This window comes from Martes martes (genome assembly GCF_963455335.1).
Source record: "Martes martes genome assembly, chromosome: 2".
NCBI classification, from domain to species: domain Eukaryota; kingdom Metazoa; phylum Chordata; class Mammalia; order Carnivora; family Mustelidae; genus Martes; species Martes martes.
This window is the reverse complement of record NC_137889.1, coordinates 92,262,298-92,286,797: the sequence shown is the minus strand read 5'-3', so window position 1 is coordinate 92,286,797 and position 24,500 is coordinate 92,262,298. Positions and strand designations below refer to the sequence as shown.

Sequence of the window (24,500 nt, the reverse complement as noted above, 5' to 3'; positions counted from 1 at the left end):
GCTAATTTCTTATTTAAAGAAAAATATGTTAGAGTACACGTCACACTTATAGGTAAACTCTTAAGCAATGTTAGAGATTATATTTAAAAACAACAAAAGTGAGTGAGTGTTTATGATCCAGAGTAACACTTAAGAGTAAGAAATACACGCTGTATGTGCTATATATGAGATCAGTTACTTAAATACTTAAATTATCATTAATAATGATGTCATTATCTTAAATACAGTGTGGGGTTTTTTTGTAAAATAAACACTGTATTTAAGATAATGACATCATTCTGAGTCTGCTATCTGGAATAGATGTAAAAAGAGATCTTGTTAATACCGGAGTACACAGCAATGATTCCTACCTCTGCTATTATCCCATATCAAAGTCTTCTACACATTCAGGACCAACAGTTGTTGAAGAACACAGCACCAACCACATGTTGACTTCAACTGCTTCTAAATAAAACTGTAATGGCACCTTGTTGGAAGACAGAATAAATGTTTCATTGATGCCAATCCACTCGGAGGTGGATCCCCAAACTAAAGTTGAAGTAATTAATGACTCAGCTTCTTAAAAGTTATTTTTGGGGGGGGAAATATAAAGTTGTTTTTATTTTTCAGATTTTCAAGGCTTTTATTGGCTTTAGGATTTTCTCATAGTAATTCAACATCTTATCTTTTATGTGCAAATGAACCCAGAAATATCTTCCCAAGTTCTGTACCTGAATTCTATCTATCCTTCCAAGTTCTGTACCTCTACTCTAAATTCAGGCTTTTCCTATACAATCCCTACTTTTTTTTTTTTTTTTTATGAAAGACAATCCAAATCTATGTATCTGGTAGTTTTCTGGGGTTCTGTTTAACTCAACCATAGAGAAAGTGGATCGCTGAATTCAATTTTCCAAGGTCAACTTTAACAAACGCTCATAAAACTTGTCCACTAAATATGTCATAGGGACTCTGACTACAGTTAGCAGACACAGTATGACCCAATACTCTGAAGTAAGGCTGTAATAACCCTTTTAACAAAGAGAGTCTTCTATCAGTACCATTCGGAAAACTCAAAAAATCTAAGGCACCAACCTATGCAACAATAAAGAAACTCAGTGAGGTTGAAATTCAAGAAATAAAAATGGATATGTGAACTGGAGATGAGGTGGGAGGTATGACATAATTTTTAGCATGTATTAATATGGACAAATTCTATATCTTGTACATGTCTTCCTGAAATCATCTGGGCAGTGTGTAAGAAGGACTGGACAGTAATAAAAGGCTAGTATGCAACATAAAATTATTTGCTTATTTTTCCCATTAAAATCTTTCCCCTGAGGTTTAGTATGTCTAAGAGATAATGAATATCTTTTAACAGAAATTAGACCAAATTTGTCTTGGTTTTAATTTACATAAAAATTATTTGATCAGAATATAAAATTACAATTTTTCTTAATATTAGACCATTCATCATATATTGATAATATGGTCTGCAAAAACCAAATGATAGGTATAGTAATCATTCAAAATGTATCTTGACAGAGCTAAAGGAAACTTTAAAATAAAATAGTACTTGTTTAGTATATTTGTATAACATAATATAGACAGCATTGTTTGGTAGTTGTTATTTCAATTTAAATTTTACTGTCAGTATTTATAATCAGGAATTTAGTAAGCTATTTTTTTAAATCAGTAATTCTTTGATATTCTCAACCATAAGATTTTAAGGACTGTAAGTTAATCCAAATACAGTGACATTTAAGTGAATTTGCCAAATTTAGTGGAAATTAATACAGCATTGGAAAATACATTCAAGTAAGTACACTGATGAATATATATAAACATTTAAGGAAATCTCCTATTTCCTTCTACATTCCCTCAAACCCAAACTCCTTACACCTGACTCAGAATTTGATAGAGCCTAAAACTGATTAATGAAAGCCTACCACACATCATTTTTATTCAGTGTAGTTGATTAAAAATTGCTGCAAATTTCTGTCATTCCCCCTCAAGAGATAGTTTATTTGTCTTTCACTTGAGTCAAGGTTGGCCTTATGTACAGAAGAGTTAACATAGCAGGCTTTAGTCTGTCTGTCTATTATGGGCTTAATTGTGTCCTTCCAAAATTCACATGTCATTTTTTTTTACATTTTTATTTATTAATTTGACAGAGAGAGAGAGAGCACACAAGCAGGGGGAGAGGCAGGCAGAGGGAAAAGCAGGCTTCCCAACTGAGCAGGGAGACCAATGGATGTGGCGCTTGATTCCAGGACCCTGTGATCATGACCTGAGCCGAAGGCAGATGCTTAATCAACTGAGCCACCCAGGCACCCTTCAAAAAGTTCATGTTAGTGTTCCAATTCCTGGTACTTCAGAATATAACCATATTTAGAAATAAGGTCTTTAAGGATGTGAGTAAGTTAAAATGAGGCCATTTGGGTGAGACCTAGTTCAATATGACTGGTATCCCCATAAGAAAAGGAAGAGATAACAGGGAAGTACATCCACAGAGGAAAGCCATGCGAAAACAATGAGAAGGCCATCTGCAAACCAAGAAGAGAGTCTCACTGGAAACCAATCCTACCAGTAACTTGAACTTAAAATTCTAGCCTTCAACAACATCCCCAAACTAAATAATCCAAATAAAAATGGGCAGAAGACATGAACAGACATTTCTCCAAAGAAGATATGGATGGTCAAGAGACATGAAAAGATGTTCACTATCACTTACCATCACGTAAGTCCAAATCAAAACTCAATGAAATATTACCTTACACCTGTCAGAATGGCTAAAATCAATAAATACAAGAAACAACAGGTGTTGGTGAGGATGTGGAGAAAAAGGAACACTTGTGCACTGTGGGACTGCTAACTGGTGGTGCAGCCACTCTGGAAAACAGCACAGAGTTTCCTCTAGAAGTTAAAAAGAGAACTATCCTATGATCCAGCAAACACACTACTGGGTATTTACCCAAAGAATACAAAAACACTTATTCTATGTCTTTTCCATAATTGGCCTGGCAGCTTCCACATCTTGGAACATTCACTATGTGTGAAGCCAGATGTCATGTAACAACCTTAACTACTCTAAAATACCCTGAGAAAATGCTGTTAGAAAACTCAAGGTAGTCTTTAAGGAGTTATCTTGTATCTACTCCACTTGAGCCTTCAGATAACTTCATTCTCCACCCACTTGTAAAACACCACATAAGAACTGTCTAGATATGTTTACAACCTAGAGAATCATAAACAACAATAAGAAATTATTGTTTGGGGCACCTGGATGGCACAGTCGGTTGAGCATCCGACTCTTGGTTTTGGCTCAGATCGTGGGTGATCTCAGTGTCGTGAGATTGAGCCCTATGTAGGGTGTTCCATGCTCAGTGCAGAGTCTGCTTAAGATTTTCTCTCACTCTCCCTCTGCCCCTCCTGGCCGTGCGCTCTCTCTCTCTCTCTCCCTAAAAAAAAAATGAATAAATCTAAAAAAAGAAATTATTGTTTTAGGTTGCCAAGTTTTGAAATAGTTTATTATACAGAAACAATCATTTTATTTTTAATGTACACATTATTGATAATAGGTCCTTATTAAAATGTGTTACCAATAGGAAAACATCTGGTGCCATTTTGTATTTAAAATTATTACCATATCATAAACACATTCCTTAAATATATAATCAAGTGTGGTAGCAAAAGAAATAAAAATAGGGGAATAAAAAGAATATCAGAATCAGGAATAATCTTCAAACCTGATCTTTTTTGATATCCCATATATAATACATTAAAAAATCCTGCAGAGTCACATTTAAAATATGTCCAAAATCCCACCAACACTCACTCTACTCAACCTTTACCACTCCAGTTTTGTCTGCCATCATCTCTCACCTATAGGGGCCTTGATGTCCTTCTTCTACCATGTCTCCAAAGTCAGAGTAATAGTTTTAAAATAAAGTCTAACTTCCCTAGAAACATCGCCAAAGGCAAGGGAAGCAAGGGCAAAAATGAACTATTGGGACTTCATCGAGATCAAAATCTTTTGCACAGCAAAAGAAACAGTCAACAAAACCAAAAGACAGCTGACAGAATGGGAGAAGATATTCGCAAATGACATATCAGATAAAGGGCTAGTATCCAAAATCTATAAAAAACTTATCAAATTCAACACCCAAAGAACAAATAATCCAATCAAGAAATGGGCAGAAGACATGAACAGACATTTCCGCAAAGAAGACATCCAGATGGCCAACAGACACATCAACAAGTGCTCCACATCAGAGCATTCGGCATCAGGGAAATACAAATCAAAACCACAATGAGATATCACCTCATACCAGTCAGAATGGCTAAAATTAACCAGTCAGGAAATGACAGATGTTGGCTAGGATGCGGAGAAAGGGGAACCCTCCTACACTGTTGGTGGGAATGCAAGCTGGTGCAGCCACTCTGGAAAACAGCATGGAGGTTCCTCAAAATGTTGAAAATAGAGCTACCCTACAACCCAGCAATCACACTACTGGATATTTACCCTAAAGATACAAATGTATTGAGCCGAAAGGACATGTGCACCCGAATGTTTATAGCAGCAACATCCACAATAGCCAAACTATGGAAAGAACCTAGATGTCCATCAACAGATGAACATCTTTTATAACTGTAATGAACATCTGGATAAAGAAGATGTGGTGTGTATATATACAATGGAATACTATGCAGCCATCAAAAGAAATGAAATCTTGCCATTTGCAATGACATGGTAGAGCCAGAGGGTGTTATGCTGAGCAAAATAAGTCAATCAGAGAAAGACAATTATCATATGATCTCTCTGATATGAGGAATTTGAGAGGCAGGGGGTAGGTTGGGGGATAGGGAAGGAAAAAATGAAACAAGATGGGACCGGAGAGGGAGACAAACCATAAGAGACTCTTAATCTCAGGAAACAAACTGAGGGTTGCTGAGGGTTAGGGGGGGAAAAGACAGGGTGGGTGGGTCATGGACATTGGGGAGGGTATGTGCTATGGTGAGTACTGTGAAATGTGTAAGTCTGATGATTCACAGACCTGTACTTCTGGGGCAAATAATACATTATATGTTAATAAAAAAGAATTATCTTTAAAAAAAAAAAGAATTATCTGCTCTCTACCACCAAAGAAATAAACAAAAGTTGTATTTCATTTTTATCCCAGAACGGTGAGCAGTCTTTATGAATATAAAAAGAGGATGCTTAAGTCATTTTTTCCTTAATAAAGAACTTTTATATAAAAAAAATTAAAAAAATAAAAGTCTATCTATGTTCTTCTTTTTCCCAAACACTCTAATGGTCTCACATCTCATGTAAAACAGGATTATCAAGCCTTTCTTTGGACTACAAGGCCCTTCATGACCTGGTTTCTCTCTGAACTGGTATTACTTGCCCCCTCACTCACTCTGCTCCGGTCACAGGGCACTCTACTGATCCTGAAAAGGCCTAGATGAGTGGTTTACTCCCTTTCTTCATTATGGTCTCTGCTAAAATATCCCTTAATGAGAATGGCTTTCTTTGGCCATCTGTTTGAACAATATCATACTTCAGAGTCACTTTCTGTCTTCCAAACCCTGCTTCATTCTACATCATAGCATTTACCATCCCTATCTGAGGCATTATATATTTGTTTATTGTCTCTCCCTTCTCACTAGAACCTAAACACCATGAAAGCAGGAATTTAGTCTGGGTCGTTTATATTGAAACACCAGGGCCTAGAATATTATCAAACACAACTCAGTAAGTTGATTCACTAAGATATGAATGAGCAAATAAATGAAAGAACATATGAATGAATGAGTAGATGACACAGTAAAAATTATAGGAGTATATACCACTTGGGGTTATTTTTGGGACATGAAAAAAGTGATTTCCAATAATAAGAGAGACCATTAAATTCACTGAATGAGAAACAACAGCAATAAACATTCACACAAACTCCCACTCTCCTGGAGTCTCCAAATGTGCTCTTTTCTATTATATTGTCAGACAAAATAAACTGACACTACTTAGTATGCTGACATTACAACATACAAAGAATAAAATATCAACAGTGCTTTGTTTACAATGTGGTTTTTTCCAGTATCTAATGTGATTGAACAATGTTGCTTCAGTGGAGCTTGCATTTAGGAGGTTATCAGGTTAATCTGTGGGGGAAGGTTTGGGAAATTAAAGAAAATATACAACAGTGTATTCCTGATAAAAAGATGCCATATGTCCTTATGTTTGCAGATCTATTAATTATGTATTTCTTTTTTCCAAGTAATGTTTTATTATATTCACCAGTTTTCCCTTAAGACAGATTCACTGTATTTACTCCTTCTCCCTCATAATTAATGAACATTTCCATTAATTATTTTTCATACAAGGAATCTGATATATGAGCTTATCTGAATACTCAGGGCAGGAAATAAATAGCATGCCTTCTAGAAATGAATATTAAATACTATTCTTCAGCAAAGTAAAGGATTTATGTTTAAAGTGCATTACTGCTCTCACATGTGGAAATAAAGTTCAAGGGATTAAGTGGAAATAATTCTGCTTCATGTTATTTATAACATACAGAACCTCTTGCCTTAAATTTAGAGATACCTGTTCTACGAAATCTAATAGTTAGTACATATACTGACACCATGTGCTATTTGAAGCACTTTCTATTTGTTAACTTGTTTAATGTTATAAAAACCCAATGAAAAGGAATTTGCTGCTGTTCCTATTTTATAGATGGGAAGGGGTCAAGGCCATACAGAGAGAAAGTGTCAGAATGGAAATTTGTCCTGGAAATCAGTGATCATTATAGAAATGATAGCCAAATTTAAAGTATCATTCATCCAAATAGTTAATGGTTGATAGGTATTATTTTCTGGGATTACTATTTTTTTTCTACACACTATTTACTTTATATAAGTGAGAACAAACTATGTTTGTTACTAAATGCTGAGTTTAGGATCTATGGCATAGAGGAATTAGCATCATTTCTTTCTCTAATATTCCAGGAGTGCATTACAAGATGAAATTTTTGAGACATTTAATTTATTTCCACCTCCTTATCCCTTGCTTTAATAAGGTGGCACTGAGAAAAATCTTCAGACAGTTTAGACAATTCCTTTTCTCTATTCTGTTTCTAAAAAGTACATTGAGAAGATTTCTGCACCCACCCCCACCCCCAGGCTCTGGTTGATTAAAGGAGAGAGGAATAATCTCCAAGGGAAATTTAAAAAAAAAAAAAGAGGAACTTCTTTAGTCTAGACTAAATGGTGATTTCTGGAGATGAGAAAAAGGAGTCTAAGAACTTTGGATTTCACAAGGAGAGAAGACTCTAGAAATATCCCAGAACCACTCCGGGTCAGCTCCTGGGGAAGGTAGCTGGGTCTCTAACAGGGTGTCTCCATTGTGAATTGTAGGCACTAGATGCCCAATTTCATTAGACACTCCACAAACCTAAGTATCACAGAAAAAGCAGCTGTCAATGGGCCAGGAAGAGCAATTAGAAAACTACGTTTATTTAAAATTAGATTTTGAAAATTGGTGAATGGAAGGTATTCATTCTTTAATGCCTTTGTGTACTCTTGAAGCAGAGTGTAAAGAAAAACAGAGCTGAATTCATTTCCATCCACTGACTCTATCGCATGATAAGGATAAAGGGGCAAGGTTGTATGATACCATTTATTAACATACCTAATCAAAGAAAAGATGATTTTTGGAGAAAAAGGGACTAAAACCTAGAGATCACGCTTCGATGAAGTGCAAATAAATTTTAAAGTAGGGCATAAATACGTGTGACAAAAAGAACATGGTCCATAATGAAGTGTACTATTTTGGAGGGTTCATGAACAGTAAGTTAGTTTTAGCTTCAAGACTGTTAGTTCCAGGAATGGACTGAGGCTGCTAATAACTGTGTGTATACAAATAAATTAAAAGGATCATCTTATTAAAGAACAGGAATATTTGGTGACCTCCAAGGCATTGGATATAGAATATCTATCTGAGTCTAACAAAGGGAGAGAGGGGGTAGGTTAGACTGGAAGTGATTTAGGTTGACAGAAATCAAGAATTGAAGAGAAGAAAAAGGCAGAATGGGTTGGAATGGACACATCAAAGTTAACATTATCAACTTGGTTCTGTGTTATTCTATAAAAAGAAGCATAAACGATGTAATTAACAGTTAAGTGGCCTACTCAAACTCACAGATAACTGCTCTTGAAATTTTATGATTCTATTTTGGTTATTTGATAAAATATTCTTCCCACCCATGCAAAATTAGTTATACCTTGCCCTTCTGTAGTTATATTGTGGTAGGGAACATACCACTTGTGTATGTCACCCTGAATGCTTTATTAAAAAATAGAGATTATACCTTTTGTTTCCAAATATATGTCCATAACAACTGTCTGCCCAATTATATAAACTTGGAATCCTAGAAATTTCTCAGCACCAGAAGTGTGACTGGGAAGTCTGTGAGTTTATGGTAGTATATGCAGAGAATTGTGCATCAAACCTCTTTCTCTATGAAGGGATACACTCAAATGCTTTCATGGCCAGACATGCCTACAATAGAGAATGATGATAATAGTGGTGAATAAGGACTCGTAGTCCTTGTTTACAAAAAAAGCTCCTCATTTACAAATGCAAGAGCTTTACTTCATAATTTCAAACTTAAATTTTTGACACTATTAAATAGTAGTGGGATGTTATTATATATGATAAAAATATAAAAAAGTATAAGTAATATTCCTTTCACAAAAAAGTAAATTAAGAAACACTATAACTACACTGGCTACCAATGCTAATTCTATAAGTGCTTAGAAGATTTAATTGCTTATAAAACCACTTACATACGTTAACATAGGAACAATATTGATCTAACTACAATAATTATATTTGTATAAGCTTTGTGTCAGCACATTTTGGAATACATCCGACTTTTATTTTACTTCCATTAAAAAATACATTAATTTTCAAGGACTATAGTCATTATCAATATATTAAAAAGAGAAAATGGTTTCTAATAATGCTTTGAGAATTCAATTAAAATCTTGTTAAAGATATGATTTTTCATAGATTTTGTCCCATATATCATAAGATGGAAACATTGAGTAACACTAAATTTTGAAATGTTAGTATCTTCTCGTTGTTATAGAATAGACTTCTCAATAAATAATGTAATCAGAATATTACTCAGTATTTAACAATTCTCTGAAATAAAATAACCTTTTAACAATTATTATTGTCTATCATTTTTTTCAAGATTTATTTATTTATTTGAGAGAGAGAGAGTGTGACAGGGGGATCGGTTGAGGGAGAGGGAAAGAGCATCTCCAGCAGACTCCCTGCTGAGCATGGAGCTAGATTTGGGGCTCAGTCTCATGACCCTGAGATCATGACCTGAGCTGAAATCAAGAGTCAGCTGCTTACCTGACTAAGCCACCCAGTGCCCCTTGTCCACTACTAAACAACAAAGCATCTTCAATTAGAAAACTAAAGACACACAATGTAATTCATAACTTTCTAATAACAATACAGCAAATACTGAGTACTTAGAAATCAATACCAGCCACTGTACTAGGTTTAAGCAGTATGCAGTTGAGTAGGTTATGCTCTTCATATGAAAAAGAAAAAAATAAATAAAAAAAATTTATGATAAAATCCAAAAATCATGAAAACCATAATGAATCCCAAAATGCATACCTACCTGTCTTTAAACCAAATTAAACTGAAACTATTGCATGTAAGTTAAGTGTGTCATCTCAACTTTCCAAGTTTTTTCTTCCCCCATGATCTCGAGGATTGCCTTTATTTACAACAATTTCAATGAAACTCAAACATCCCTGGTACGAATATAAAATAGCTGACCTCAAGCTCTGGTTTAAAAAGGTACGTCTAATCTTAAACAGCAAAACAAGAAAATGACTTCTTACTTGTAATACATATAGTCTCCCAAGCTATAGTCTCTCCAAACTCCCAATACTCAATTACTTATTTCCTTATTTCCTTAAATATTTTTAAGATATAATGTGTTTGGAGGAATGATTCCATATTTCAATTTTTGATTTTGATCATTATTTTACAAAGATCTCATAATTACTTAATTACAAGCTAGAGTCATCAATGAAAATTTAACCAACTAATGGAAATGTAACTACTCAATGAGGGCTAAATAATGGATCCTGAATTTATTACTGAAATTAAGATAAATAAGCGATTCAAAACCTCTAATTCATGTGACATCAAACTATTGCAAAGAAATCACTGCTTCCTGCATGCAAGGCAAATCATGTAGTCTATAAAGTATCAACTTCTATTTCACACTGTACTTTCATTTACCAACCAGAATAACAACAAAACAACAAAGATTTTACCATTTAGATCCTTACATATTAAAGCAGTTAACCTTACCATCTATATCATGCAATATTTTACTATAGTAAAGTAAGTATTTAAGTATCCTAAAAGTATCACAAGTAATTATTTTTTGTTTATTTTTTTACCTTGAAAGGCAACGGCTCTTCAGTAAGAGGACTAATAGGAAGTGAAGTGGTGCTACTTGCTGGGCTCATATCCGCACTCTGCAAGGAAACATAACTGAATTAAACAGATATATTCTAGTAAAGAGATATATTCTGGTAGATATTTTTATTATTCTTAGTTTAGAATCAAATCCTTCTTTGTAAAAAATAAATAAATAATAAATGAAATGTGGGTGTAAAAAAATTCACATTATATTATATTCTGAATCATTCCTTATTTAGAAATGGTTATCTGAAAAATTTGCTTAATTATCACTTATTAATGTACATTTTAAATGCATTTTACTAAATACCATGATCATCTTTGTGCCAGGACAGTAATTAACATTTTATTTGCTTCCTTTAGACTTTTGCCCCCTTTTTTTTGAAAGTTATACAGTATCTGCGATGATTTTCAACGTTTTAATTTTGCTGTGTTTCAGGCTGATTTTCAAACATACATTGAAAAGTTGTTCATTTTTATTTAGTGAAAATTTAAGTAACTGTATCCAGTTTTCATTCATTATGAAGACTATGTTTGTCATCAATATGCAATTGGAAAATGAAGAAACATTAAAATTTTAAATTCCCATATCCATAGCCCCTAACACTTTATAATCTTTCTTACATTCTGCTAAACAAAACAAAACAAATGGGTAAGAACAAAGGATTTACACAAAGAATTACTGGAATGTTTCTAATGCAGTTCTTCTAGTCCTGTAAAAATGTAATGAATTAAAACTTCTTAAAAAAGAGATTAGCCTAAAAAAAAGAAGTATGGGTTAGAAGCTTACCATTATTTTTTCTAAAAGCAAGAAAAAAATATTGATAGTAGGTAGCAACAAAAATTATGTTACTATATCCTTAATTCACTCTGTCAGAATAATTCTTTCTTTTAAGTAGATAAGCAAATAAAACACTGAAAAGAATGAACAGCAACATATTCCAGCTTGGTTACCAACTGTCCATGCACTCAAATACAGAAAACTTTGCAGTGAAGATTAAAGCAAAAGAATGGATTAATTTTGATTGTGATAAGGGAATAAGTAGACAAGTTTGGCTGATTTAAGTGCCAAAAAAGAACACATTCAAAGAATAAATGCTACAACTGTTAAAATTCTTAGAGTCTCTTTCCATTCACGAGGTTATTTTCAATTCATTTGATTTAGGCGTACCATAAATTGGACACATTTTAAATATTCTTAAAGTGGGATTATTTCTGACTCTATTTCAGCAACAACGCATAAGGACTATAAACATAGTTTACACTCAGCGTAATTTTTATATAACATGTATTGCACCTACTTCAGAAACTGATCTAAGACTGCACATTGACTTAAATTGTCTAAAGGAGGAAGTTAGATAAAAACTGAACAATAATTGTACTGAAGGAAGCAGAAAAATACATACACTAGAGTTGAATTAGCTACTGACTTAATTTCTTAATTTATTCAGAACTTCTTGTCCATTATTTGATCAAAATCAAGAAATATTCTGAACTGCTGCCTTTCACTATCTGATTATATGATATAATAGAAAAACAAAGGTCTTCTTAGAAATGAACTTACCACAGGATTCTAAAATTTTAAAAAATGGGTAAAACTTCTTTTCCAGACTTGAAAAACAAGACTCCTGAGCTGTTTTTCTCATTGGATTTCTCATGAGAAATCTCATGGCAAGTAATAGAATACAGTTCATATGTAGTTGAATTATCTGGTATTTTCCTTAAGAACTGATACTCTGCATAGCCTCTTAAAGTATCAGGCCCTTAAAAATCTTATGTTCAGAAGACAGAGATGACATCCAGTTGTGAAAATTTAAAAGCTTGTATCATAGTCTCACAGATGAAGATTTTTGAACTTCCATAAGAACATGAACCAAAATCAAGTTTCATGGTTAACTTCTTTTAGGGTTGAGATCTCCCACAACTTCCCAGAAATAAATGTGTCATTCCTAAGCACTGTTAGAAAGCAGACTCCAAAATTTGCATCATCTAACCTTGAATCTTTGAATGTCATTCTTAGAGAAAACTGTGTTCCAGCCTTAACTTTCAAATCCATCTTATAGTATGACACTTTAATTCTACTGCTCTTAGGGAATCTTGAGAAAATTGTTTTTAAAAAACAAATCAATCTTATGTGACATCTGATACACTGCACTTAATTATCAAGTTGAAAAATACAAAGCAAAAATAGAAAAACTGTATCTTCATTTTTAGCTTATTGTTTTTCCATTTGCATTTCAGTGATCTGTAATTTAGGTGCCATTTCAATTTGCTTACACTTTTAGATATCTGATACTATAGTAAACTCTTCAGATATAAATCTTATCCATACTTTATACTTTAATTAGCTTACCCTTTCATTTAATGATAGCAATTCCAATGCAGTTGCATATCTAAATACAAATTAACGAAGCACTTCATAAGTCACATTTGAAGTTTTTAAAAGCTAACAGTGTATATGTTCTTTCACAATTTTCTTCAAAAAATATAGCTTCATCTGTTTTTGATATATTTCAGATATTTTAGAAACGGCCAGTTCTCAATAATGTCAAAGTGGCTGTCTTTGGGATACAGAATTATTCTGCAAAATAAGCAAATCATCTCAACAAAAGGAACCTCCTTAATTCTTATGTAACATACTTCAACTTTCTGACCCAATAGAGACTGCATAAGATGTTCCTGACAGGTTGAGACTATCTTAATTACAACAGGTGTCCTAAAAACCTGATTTTCTGGTTCTAAGTCTAATAGATACCTGCTTTTTTCCGACACTAGGGTGATTAAATAATATGAATGACATTTTCCCTATAGTTAAAATGTTTTTTTCACCCAAATTGGTAGACTTTCCCCCTTCTATTTCTATTGCGTATATGCTAAGTTCTCTTTTATTTTTCTCCAAATTGAGCTTAATGTTAAGCATGACCTTTAAGTTTAATAATAAAATCTAGAAAAGTACTTAACTGTTTTGTTTTGTTTTTTAAGATTTTATCCATTCATTTGACACACAGAGATCACAAGCAGGCAGAGAGACAGGCAGAGAGAGAGGGGGGAGCAGGCTCCCCGCTGAGCAGAGAGCCTGATGTGGGGCTTGATCCCAGGACCCTGGGATCATGACCAGAGCCAAAAGCAGAGGCTTCAACCCACTGAGCCACCCAGGCGCCCCACAAGTACTTATACCCTTGAACCTGTCAGAGATATTCTAGTAACTGTCACCCTCTTCTCATGCATATTGTTCTCCAGAATTCATTCCACTTATCTGTCTGAAGAAACTATTCATTTGTTGTTGCTGTTTCCATTACATAATTCCCCTAAATTTACAAGCTACCTCATGCCTCAACTCGAACCCATCCTCTTTAAATCAACTCTACTGAAGTATAATATACTATGCTAAAATGCGACTTTTAAAAGTATGTGGTTAGGTGAATTTAACAAATGTATACACGTGTAACTACCAACAAAATCAAGGCATAGAACAGTTTCATCGCCTCAAAATGTTCCCTTCATGCTCCTTTGCATTCAAATGCCACCCCTTCCTGGTCCCAGGCAACAATGATATGCTATATCACTATAGGTTAGTTATGCTCTCCCTAGAACTTCACATAAATGGAAATGTACTATATGAACTCTTTTGTACCCAGCTTCACTCATTCAGCAAAATTATTTTGAAATTCATCATGTCATGTTGTTGTGTTTTTCAGGATCCATCCTTTTAAATGTAGTGCAATATTTAAAGGCAAACTCAACTTGTTTATCTAATCACAATTTGTAATCTAATCCAGTCTGGGGCTATTGCGAAGAAACCCATGCTAAATGTTTGTGTATATATTTTTTTAAGATTTTATTTATTTATTTGACAGACAGAGATCACAAGTAGACAGAGCAGCAGGCAGAGAGAGAGGGAGAAGCAGGCTCCCTGCTGAGCAGAGAGCCTGATGCCGGGCTCAATCCCAGGACTCTGGGATCATGACCTGAGCCAAAGGCAGAGGCTTTAACCCACTAAGCTACCCAGGTGCTCCTGCCCCTGTGTATATGTTTTGTGGACACATGTTTTCATTTTCTTTCTTTCTTTTTTTTTTTTTTTTTTAGATTTATTTATCTGAGAGAGAGAGAGAGAGTGCGCGCACATGAGCGGGGCGAGGGGCAGAGGGAGAGAAAGTATCCTCAAGCAGATTCCCCACTGAGCATGGAGCCCCCACGCTTGATCCCAGGACTCGGAGACCATGACTTAGCCAACTGACTGAGCCACCCAGACACCCCTGTTTTCATTTTTCTTAGATTAATATCGCAGTGAAATTACCTGGGCCCTTGGTAAATTTGCATTCATTTTTATGCCAGCTTCATAACAAACTGACAAAATGACAAAGGGGTTGTAATACATTGCACTTCAATTTGTATTGTACCTCAGCAATATTGGCATTATCTTTTTTTTTTCCTTTTCTTTAATTTTAGCTATTCCAGGGATCTGTAATGGTAGCTCACTGTGGTTTTAACTTCAATTTCCATAGAAAACTAATGATGTTGAGCATCTTTCCTGAGCCTGTTGGCCATTAGTATAGCCTGTTTCGTAAAGTGTCTGTTAAAATATTTTGCCTATTTTTCTTTCTGATTGGGTTATTTGGATATATATCCTTTGTCATATATGTATATTTTCAATATTTCACCCAGTTTGTGGTGTATTTGTTTCCTTAATACTGTCTTCAAAAGAATCAAAGCTTTCCACATTGTTGTTGTTGTTATTGTTATTATTATTATTATTATTATTATTATTATTTATGGTTAATACTTTTGGTGACTGACCTAAGAACTCTGGTCCTACCTCAAGTTCACAAAGATTTTTTACTTATGTTTTCTGCTACCAACCTTTCAACTCATACATCATGGCCAAAAAAAACAGCATAGTTAGGTTTCTATTCTTTGAAGACGCTTTTGCAATTTTTTTGGTATAATACACACATTAAGTAATACTAATATTTGTATTGTACACAATCTAGCATAAAATTTTCACAAAGATTAATTTGTATTTTAGCAAGTTACCTCAGACACTTTAGCCAGTCTCACTTATTTGATAGGAATCTGACAGTTACCAGTGACTTAACATACTTTAATTATAATAAACAAAAATGTGAAGATATTATCTGCTTGTGGGTTTGTCAAAGGAGGGGATGAAGTCTTTGCTATAATACTGAAAATTTTAAATTAATATAAGAGACTCTCATCAGATGGTGATTATGGAACTTCCTGGGCAGATGAATGGAAGAAGGAGAGAAAATGAAGTTTTAGGTGGGAAGGAAAATATAAATGACAAGAAAAGCAATGTGTCTACCATCTTTTCTGTTGACTCATCTTTGAGGAAAAAAAAAGGGCACAAGTAGAAATAGAAATCGCTATTTTAAATAAAATTCTATGAGATAAGATGATGAATATTACCCTCTTGTTCAAATTTCTCAGTGGAATAGAAAAATGATTTAAGTACATAGAGAAGTTCCGCAAATACTATGCCACTGTGGCATATTAAGAGCACCATACAAGAGGAAAACAGTGGCAGGAGGCTAAATAGAACTTTCTTTGGCTCCTATGAGATGACTCCTAAAAATATATATGAATTATCAAAGATAACTTATTAAGAGGCTGGAAATAGCAAATAAACGACCTCGATGAAATCTTCAGACTCAAGTATCTGGTGGCAACTCTGACTACTAATCTAGTATCTACTTTGACTATCAACACTGATTGCTGAATTACTAGAAGTCATTCTTTTTTTTTTTTAAAGATTTTATTTATTTATTTGACAGAGAGAGATCACAAGTAGGCAGAGAGGCAGGCAGAGAAGGAGAGAGGAAGAAGCAGGCTTGCCGCTGAGCAGAGAGCCCGATGATGGGCTCAATTCCAGGACCTGAGATCATGACCTGAGCTGAAGGCAGAGGCTTCAACCCACTGAGCCATCCAGGCGCCCCACTAGAAGTCATTCTTGATGAAAAAATAAATGTACAAAAATAAGTATATAAAATTTTACTATATTAAAACAGCATTTCTATTAAGAATCCAGAAAGTGAACAGTAGGATTTGCAAATCACAGCAGGTGTTCTTTCCCAAATAAATAATGAAAGAAACATTTTGTTGTAATAATAATCATGTTCTCCCAGGTTAAATTTCAGACCACAATTTAGAGGAATGGTATATTATCTGTTATTATAAACAATGTTTTAAAAGTCTGGCTAAAAAATCTTATCACTCTCAACCAACACTGCTCAACTGTTAATGACCAAAGTGTACAATTGAGGGATTTGACATTCAATATACTGTCACTACAGAAATAGAGAAATTAAAGGGTAAGAGATGTCATTAATACTTGCTAAACCAGAAAAGAATTTTGATACTTTGAATGACACATCTTCTCTAAGCTTCTACTATTTTTATTGTTCAAAAAATAAAACATTCATGCATTGTTATAACCTTGACAAACATAGTACTCTATTCTTTCTTTTGACATGAAGAAATGAACTATTGACTGATTCACAATCTATACTTGATACTATAAATGGGTATAAAATTGTCAAGTCAGCAATTTATATGATATAAAAATTAAAATTCAGTTTTGAAAGTCTTCATTAATTGATAAATTAGGGAGTTACTTTTTTTAAGAATGCATTTTATTTTATTATTTTTTAAGTAATCTGTATACCCAACATGGGGCTCAAACTCATGCTGAAGAGTCATAGCTCTACCAACTGAACTAGCCAGGTACCCGAGGAGTTACCATGAAATGAGATAATTTTTACCAAGTATTGATAACATTTTTTATTATATATTATATATTTATTATATAAGCCATATTGTATTTTTCTTCTGATTTTGGGAGGCAATGTGCTAATTTTATCAAATAAAATATTCTTTATTAATGCCCAATGCCTAGATACCCCTTTCTTCTAATAAAGGAACCATGGCTCCTTGGAGAAATCATTGATTCCAGGGATGGGGCAAAGAATGTACTAGGTGATTCTAGACCATCTTGTTGTTCCAGAAAGTAAGAAAATGCTCAAAAGATATAAGGATGGAGTACGCCAAAGAGATAAAGGAGCCAATGTGAAAGAGCTCCCAAATGCCAGAGTTGGAACAATTTGAGCAGCAAAATAAATAACATCAGATTGGAGTTATAATTCAAAGGTTAAAACAAAATTTAAAAAATCATGAATTCATATATAAATAAGTAAGGAATGGAAGAAATAAATAATTGGAGAGAAAAGTCAAATCTCTCTCACAGGAGAATTTCAACTAATTTATGCAGATACTCCTGTTCTTCAAGATGTGGAATTTACACCCCATCCCACAACCAACCCCCAGGCTGTGTTTAGTCAGTTAATTCCAAAGAGCAGAGTATGAAAAGGGGAAAGGTAACATCACAGTGGAGAAACCCAGCAAATATTACTTCATCCATGTGCTCAAGGTAAACACCATCTAGACAGCATGACATAATATCATGAGGGATATTTCACCTTTGTGGTTTTTCTCCCATCTCAGTCTAATTATGAGAAAAATATCAGAGAAACCCAAATTCAGGGCCATTCTGCAGAAAATCTAACCAAAGTCAAGGTCATCAAGGACAAGGCAAGTCTGGGAACTATTACTGATCGTCATTAGAGAGATACGATGACTAAATGTAATGTGGTATCCTGGATAAAATAGTGGAGTAGCAAAAAGCTATTAGGGAAAACTGGTAACATTTTAATACAGTGCTAAGTTTAGTTAATAGTAATGTACCTATATCAGTTCTCAGTTGTGACAAATGTACTCTGCTGAGGTTAATATGATAACAGTTGGGAAAACTGAATGGCGGAGTGTATGGGAGCTCTCTGTATCACCTCTGCAAATTTCCTATGCAAATGAAACTTCTAAAATAAAAGGTTTATTTAAAAATATTCTTCATTTGCAATATAACCAGGCTTTTCAGGATTATAATACATGACTGTCACTATACTCACAGCTTCTAAGCTTTCATTAGGGCTTTTTTAAGTTTTATAAGAATGAATTTTGACAGACTATTTTACGGGGATGCATAACAGCTCCACTAAAGAATCTTTAATCTTCTATGAAGAGTTCACTGAAAAGCTGATGCTAAATTGTTTTGCATGCTTTCATGTTCCCTACAGGTATGTTGAAGGAAAGCTTCAGCCATATGAGATGATCTATTTGTTTGGGTACTCTTAAGGTGCTTGGTAGAGTGAGTTTGCATTATTAATATTTACTGAATGCCATAATTCTATAGAACAGATTCATTAATTATACCTCCCCTGAAGGAATAATTAATGGATCTGTCCTATGGGATTAAAGTTTACTTATAAGAATTTCTTGAAGTGGAACATGATCAATTGGGCTCAAATATGTTGAGTACATAAACAGGTTTGAGTATAAGTGAAATATTTTTTAAGCCATTAAGGTAAGTTGTATAAGGTAATTCTGTAGGCCTAGTAAAATTAAATGTTTACCTAAATGTGTTAATTTGAACATTCATTCTTGTATTTCTAAAATTATTATTTATAAAATGTATCCCATGTTATAGTTTTTTGTTGTTTTAATAATCAATAATGTTATTGCTGACAAAGTCCATAGGATAATTTAGATTTCTGTAGTATAAATAGGCTACTTTTCTTGAAAATACTTTCCTTTTTCAGATGTGCCAACTTTCTGTGAAGATTCAGTCATTTATTTGTTCAGCCATCCAATAAGTATTAAGGACACATTAGGCTTCCCTGACCACAGATTTTCATTTTTGCCATGACTCATCTCACTGCTAAGATGTGGTTGTCTCCAGGACTTAGTAAGAAAAGGAATGCAGAGTATCTAATTGTGGCACAGAAAGACTTCATATATTAGTGGGCATATTCTGGTGAGCTAATCTGTGTCATCAAGTATATCCTACAAATGGCAATGAGCTGACAGCTCTAAGCTCCTTCAGTTCAGGGTGCTGACCTCAGGGCACCTCTCTGAGGAACCAAATCAGCCATGGGGAAGCTGATTCCACTCACTTCGTTCTTTAAGTGATTATATATCCCTTATTTACCCCCCCCCCCACAGTCAGCCAAAATGAGAGCAACTAAATTCAATGTCCAAATCAGGACTAGCTCTTTGTACTTTGGCCAAGCTCACCAACCTTATCAATGTGAGTCTTTTATTGGTCTTATTTTCTCCAAATGAAAATGCAAGGTTTTTTCCCCTCCTTTGTAATATCTTCTTAAGAGTAGGTGATATGTGATGGTTTTGCCTTCCCAGCATCTAATCCATTTTACTGTGTTAACAACATTTTAATTTTCCTTTGGGGAGTGATTTCTCCAAAACTTTCAATCCATTTATTTTGAGTACTGCTGATTCAATATTTTTGAAATAGGAGTGAGCATATAATCAAGGCCTAGGCAAACTGTTCTATACAAAAAGCAAGGCACATGAGCCAATTCATTTAAATGAAACTCAGATATGGGAATTGTGTTGGAACTTTTAGAAAGAAATTCTCTCATTCAGCTAATGCTGCTAAGGTCACAGAACGTGTTTCTATCTGAATCGCCAGAGGCCACCTAGTGGATGGTGTATTTCTAGGAAATACAGGCAGAAAGCCTGTATCCAATAAATGGAGAAAAAGCAATGGAGCCATAAGTACATAGCCGATATACTGATAATCCAGCTCTATGTGGCTAAATAATTTTCACAAAATTGTATGTCAAACACTTAAGCATCCTTAAGTACTGTGGTTTGGAAGTTACATGCTATAGAATCTAAAATTTCGAACTGGCTGGCACAAGTGGTGTTGAGAATTAGGATACTACTCTATTCTAGGCTGGAAAGTTAGCAATATTTATGTGATAGCAAAATAATTTTTTCTAAATCTGGGGTGACTCAGAGTATGTATTTTTAAATTTGGAGCTTTGTAAGATTTAGTCAAAAAATGCCTATGTATAAAAAATGTGTTTACTTATTTTCAAAATTCAGTGTGTGTGTGTGTGTGTGTGTGTATAAAATTTACTTTTAACTTGATGACGCTTTTACATAGTCCAAATTTCAAATGGGGCATCTTTTTCCAGGAAAAAGGTTTTATTCTACTCCCAGTCCCCAACCATCCAGAGGCCCCTAGTTTTACCAATTTATTGCATAACCTTCTACAGATGTTTTATATATATAGATGTGACGGATGGATGAATAGATAGACAGACAGACAGAGAGGTAGATGATATATAGATCATATAAACACACATAAGCATATATACATTACACTTGACCCATAAACAACACAAGGGTTAGGGTGCTGACCTCTCTGCAGTCAAAAATCTGCACATAAATCTGCACATAACTTTGACACTGTCAAACCTTAATTACTAATAGACTATTGTTGACTAGAAGCCTTATGGAATAGTTAACACATATTTTGTGTATTACATGCATTATATACTTTATTCTTTAAATAATGTAAGCTAGAGAAAATATTTTATTAAGAGAATCATAAGAAAGAAAAATATACTTACAGTACTGTTCAGTAAAAAATCTACATACAAGTGGACCTGTGCATTTCAAACCCATGTTGCTCAAGGGTCAACTGCAAACACACATACATCACACAAACACACAGAGATATCCAGTCATTCAGTTTTTTTTTCTTTTATATAAATAACATAACACATTTTACAGAATAACATGTTTTACATACTGCTCTTCAACTTGCCTTTTTCAAATTACCATGTATTTGTATATAATGAGTACCCTCATTCTTTCACATAGTTGTATATTATTCCAATTTATGGGCCTATCATAGTATAGTTAAACACTGTTACATTCCCACTCTTCTAGTATATGTATTTTATCTATAAAGTAATTTTTCAGACATGGAATTACAAACCTAAAAGATACGCTCAACTGTAATTTTTAATGATATTACCAAATTGACTTGCATGGAGATGTTATCAGTTTCTATATCCACCTGAGGCTCACAATTATTTTTCCACTGTCTCATGATGTATATTCTCTGCTTCAAAGTGTTTTTAGTATAGATCTCCAAAGTAAGTGAAAGCTCTGATTATAAGTTCACCTTCTTAAAATCAGAGATTTTAAAAATCATGGCTTTTAAAAATATTCTTCTACATGGTATCAATAATCCAGGACAGATGCCTGGCTATGTTCAGTTTGCTTCGCTCTTAGCTGCATTCTGATCTTGTGATCAACTCCAATTTCTATAATCATTACTTTATTGTTTTGCCACTAAATCAAAGTTATAACCAAACCCCCAACCCAAATTACTAGGATATAGCAAAAAAGTGAATCAAACGTGGGAAATCAGGGACTATTTCTTAGTTTGGAAGGTCCGAAAATTAAATTATATTAACTCATGCAGGGATAAGTAGGTTTCATGGGGATGATTCAGAATAACTAAGCAAACAAGAGACTATACCTTAGCAGATACTGGCCAAGATGTTAATAATAAATAATAATTAAATATTAAAATAAATAATTTTAATAATAAAAACTAAACTTGGTTTAAAAACAAAAGTGGCAACCTATTTGAGTTCTTATATTTCATTGAAAAGAATCACTCAGGAAAAGCAGAAGACTGTTCAGCATAAATTAGAAAAAATAGTAATTGATGTTCTTAAAGAATGGGTTTGTTAAGTTATGGTAAATGCATGAAGAAATACAAATCATTTAGAATCCAAGCACTTTTTTTCTTCTATGAACAGTGTTAGAGATTCACCACCTAAAAACATTTGTGTTATCTCATTCATTAAATAAAAAAAAAATTAAAAATCAAATACGGAAAATACAATTACTTTATGCCAGACATACTGCAACATAACTGAGGAGAGAAATAGCTAATGTTATTAGCAGTATATTTTTAAACCAGTTTACTATTGTTGATGGAGGTACAGGTTACCTCAACAATAATTAAGCTTTATAATTTTACTTTGCTTTTGGTTTGTTTCAATTTTAGAAAATTGCAGTTTCTACTCATATCTAAATTCTGGGAGTGCATGGTATTTGAAATTTAAAGTTCCTATAGCATTCTCCAAGTTAGCGTACAGATAATGTGAGACTGAATTCCTAGTTTAACCCACTATTTTTCACAGGAAGAGAAGTTCTGTTCCTGATCCCTAATCCATGAGGCTAGATGCCAACCAATTATTGCTGGCTTTCCTTATGCCTTGGTCTATGACTTGAGTCTCTATTATCCCTCTCTCGGTTTATTTTCTTGAACATTCTTGTTATGTTCAGCTGCTGCCAACTTCAAATTATGATCTCATTCTATCAGCATCATGTCAAAATAGTATTGAGAATCTATCACAAACAAAAAAAAATTTTGTGATGTATGATTAATAAAAAAGGTCCCTACCTGACTCCAATTATTTTAAGTTCATTAAGGCAGACAAGCAAGTGTTAAAAGTATAAGCTAGAAAAAGGAATAACTAGACAGATAGATTAGACCAATAGAAAGAAAATACGATAAGATAGATAATCCAGGGGCACCTGGGTGGCTCAGTGGGTTAAAGCCTCTGCTTTTAGCTCAGGTCATGATCCCAGGGTCCTGGAATCAAGCCCCGCATTGGGCTCTCTACTCAGCGGGAGCCTGCTCCCCTTCCTCTCTCTCTGCCTGCCTCTCTGCCTACTTGTGATCTCTATCTGTCAAATAAATAAATAAAAATCTTAAAAAAAAAGATAGATAATCCAATCACCCAAAGATAATCACTGATAAAGCATCTATATACTTTTCCTAGTCTTTTTCTGTGCAATGTAATTGATTAAAATTACTGCACATTATCCTAAACTCTGGATCCAAATTATATTCTTGGGATTCTTCTCACATCAAATATTTTCTTTCAGGGAAGGAGGAAGCAAGATGGCAGAGGAATATGGGAGAGGAATAGGAAACTTAAATATCATTAGGTCCCAGGAATTCAACTAGATAGTTATCAAACCATTCTAAACATCTACAAACTCAAGAGGAGATAGAAGAGAAGAGCAGTAATTCTAGGAAGAGAAAATCAACCACTTTCAGGAAGGAAGGACATGCGGAGAAGTGAATCCAAACCAACAGGAAGACAGACCACAGCGGGAGGAGCTGGCTCCTGGCACGTGGTGGAGCGGCAGAGCAAAAAATCAGAACTTTTAGAAGTCTGCTCCACTGAGGGACATCACTCCAGAGGCTAAGTGGAGGTGTAGCCCACACAGGGACAGTGTGGTCTCAGGACCCACTGGGTCACAGAAAGACCAGGGGTGTCTGAGTGCAGCAGGAGTGAACTCTCAGCTCAGGGTAACATTAAACCATGATCCAAGGTGCAGCTGGACCTCTTGAAGCAGGGACCCCACAAGTGGTAGATCTGGAGAGATCCTCCTCCTTCCTTATCCAGCAGGAGTGGTGCAGGACCATGCAGCAGGAATCTGGGTTTGGAGATTCCAAATGGGGCTGTGTGCCAGAGATAGAAATGCTCGGTCACAGGCTGGGTGAGCGTGGAGTGCGGCTGGAGACTGGGGAGAGAGGAGGGAATGACTGCTTTTCTCTGAGGGCATCCTGAGGAGTGGAGCCCCCAAGATCTCGGCTCCTCCAAGATAGAGATTGGGAGGCTGCCATTTTCATTCCCGTCCTCCAAAGCTCTACAGAAAGCGTTCAGGCAACAAAAGCTACCACAAGTGAACCTGAGATTACTCAGCCTGGCCCCTGGCAAAGGGGGGTTCAAGGCCGCCTTGGGCAAAGACATTTGAGAATCACTTCAACAGGTCCCTCCCTCAGAAGATCAGCAAGAACATCCAGAAAAAACAAAGTTCACGGATCAACAAGAACTGCAGAACTCCAGAACTAGGGGAAAGCAATGCATAGAATTCCTGGCTTTTTCCCCCATGATCCTTTAGTCTTGCAAAGTTAATTTTTTTTTTAATTTTATTTTTTCTTATTCTATCTTTTTAAATTTTTCCTCTTTCCTCATTTAATGTTTTTAAACTACTTTATCTTAACAGTACCTTTTTAAAA

The 24,500-nt window shown here is 34.5% G+C and overlaps 1 protein-coding gene across 2 annotated transcripts in view; it reads right to left on the bottom strand.

Annotated features, from left to right (window-relative positions):
• Positions 1 to 24,500, bottom strand: part of CCSER1 (coiled-coil serine rich protein 1) — a gene marked incomplete at its 3' end in the record, with an annotated part of 1,225,861 nt that overhangs the window by 808,743 nt on the left and 392,618 nt on the right. For both annotated transcript variants that reach the window (XM_080796962.1, XM_080796963.1), the window contains exon 6: positions 10,483 to 10,560. In XM_080796962.1, the coding sequence (XP_080653088.1) occupies positions 10,483 to 10,560 (78 nt within the window). The remainder of the gene's footprint in view (positions 1 to 10,482; positions 10,561 to 24,500) is intronic.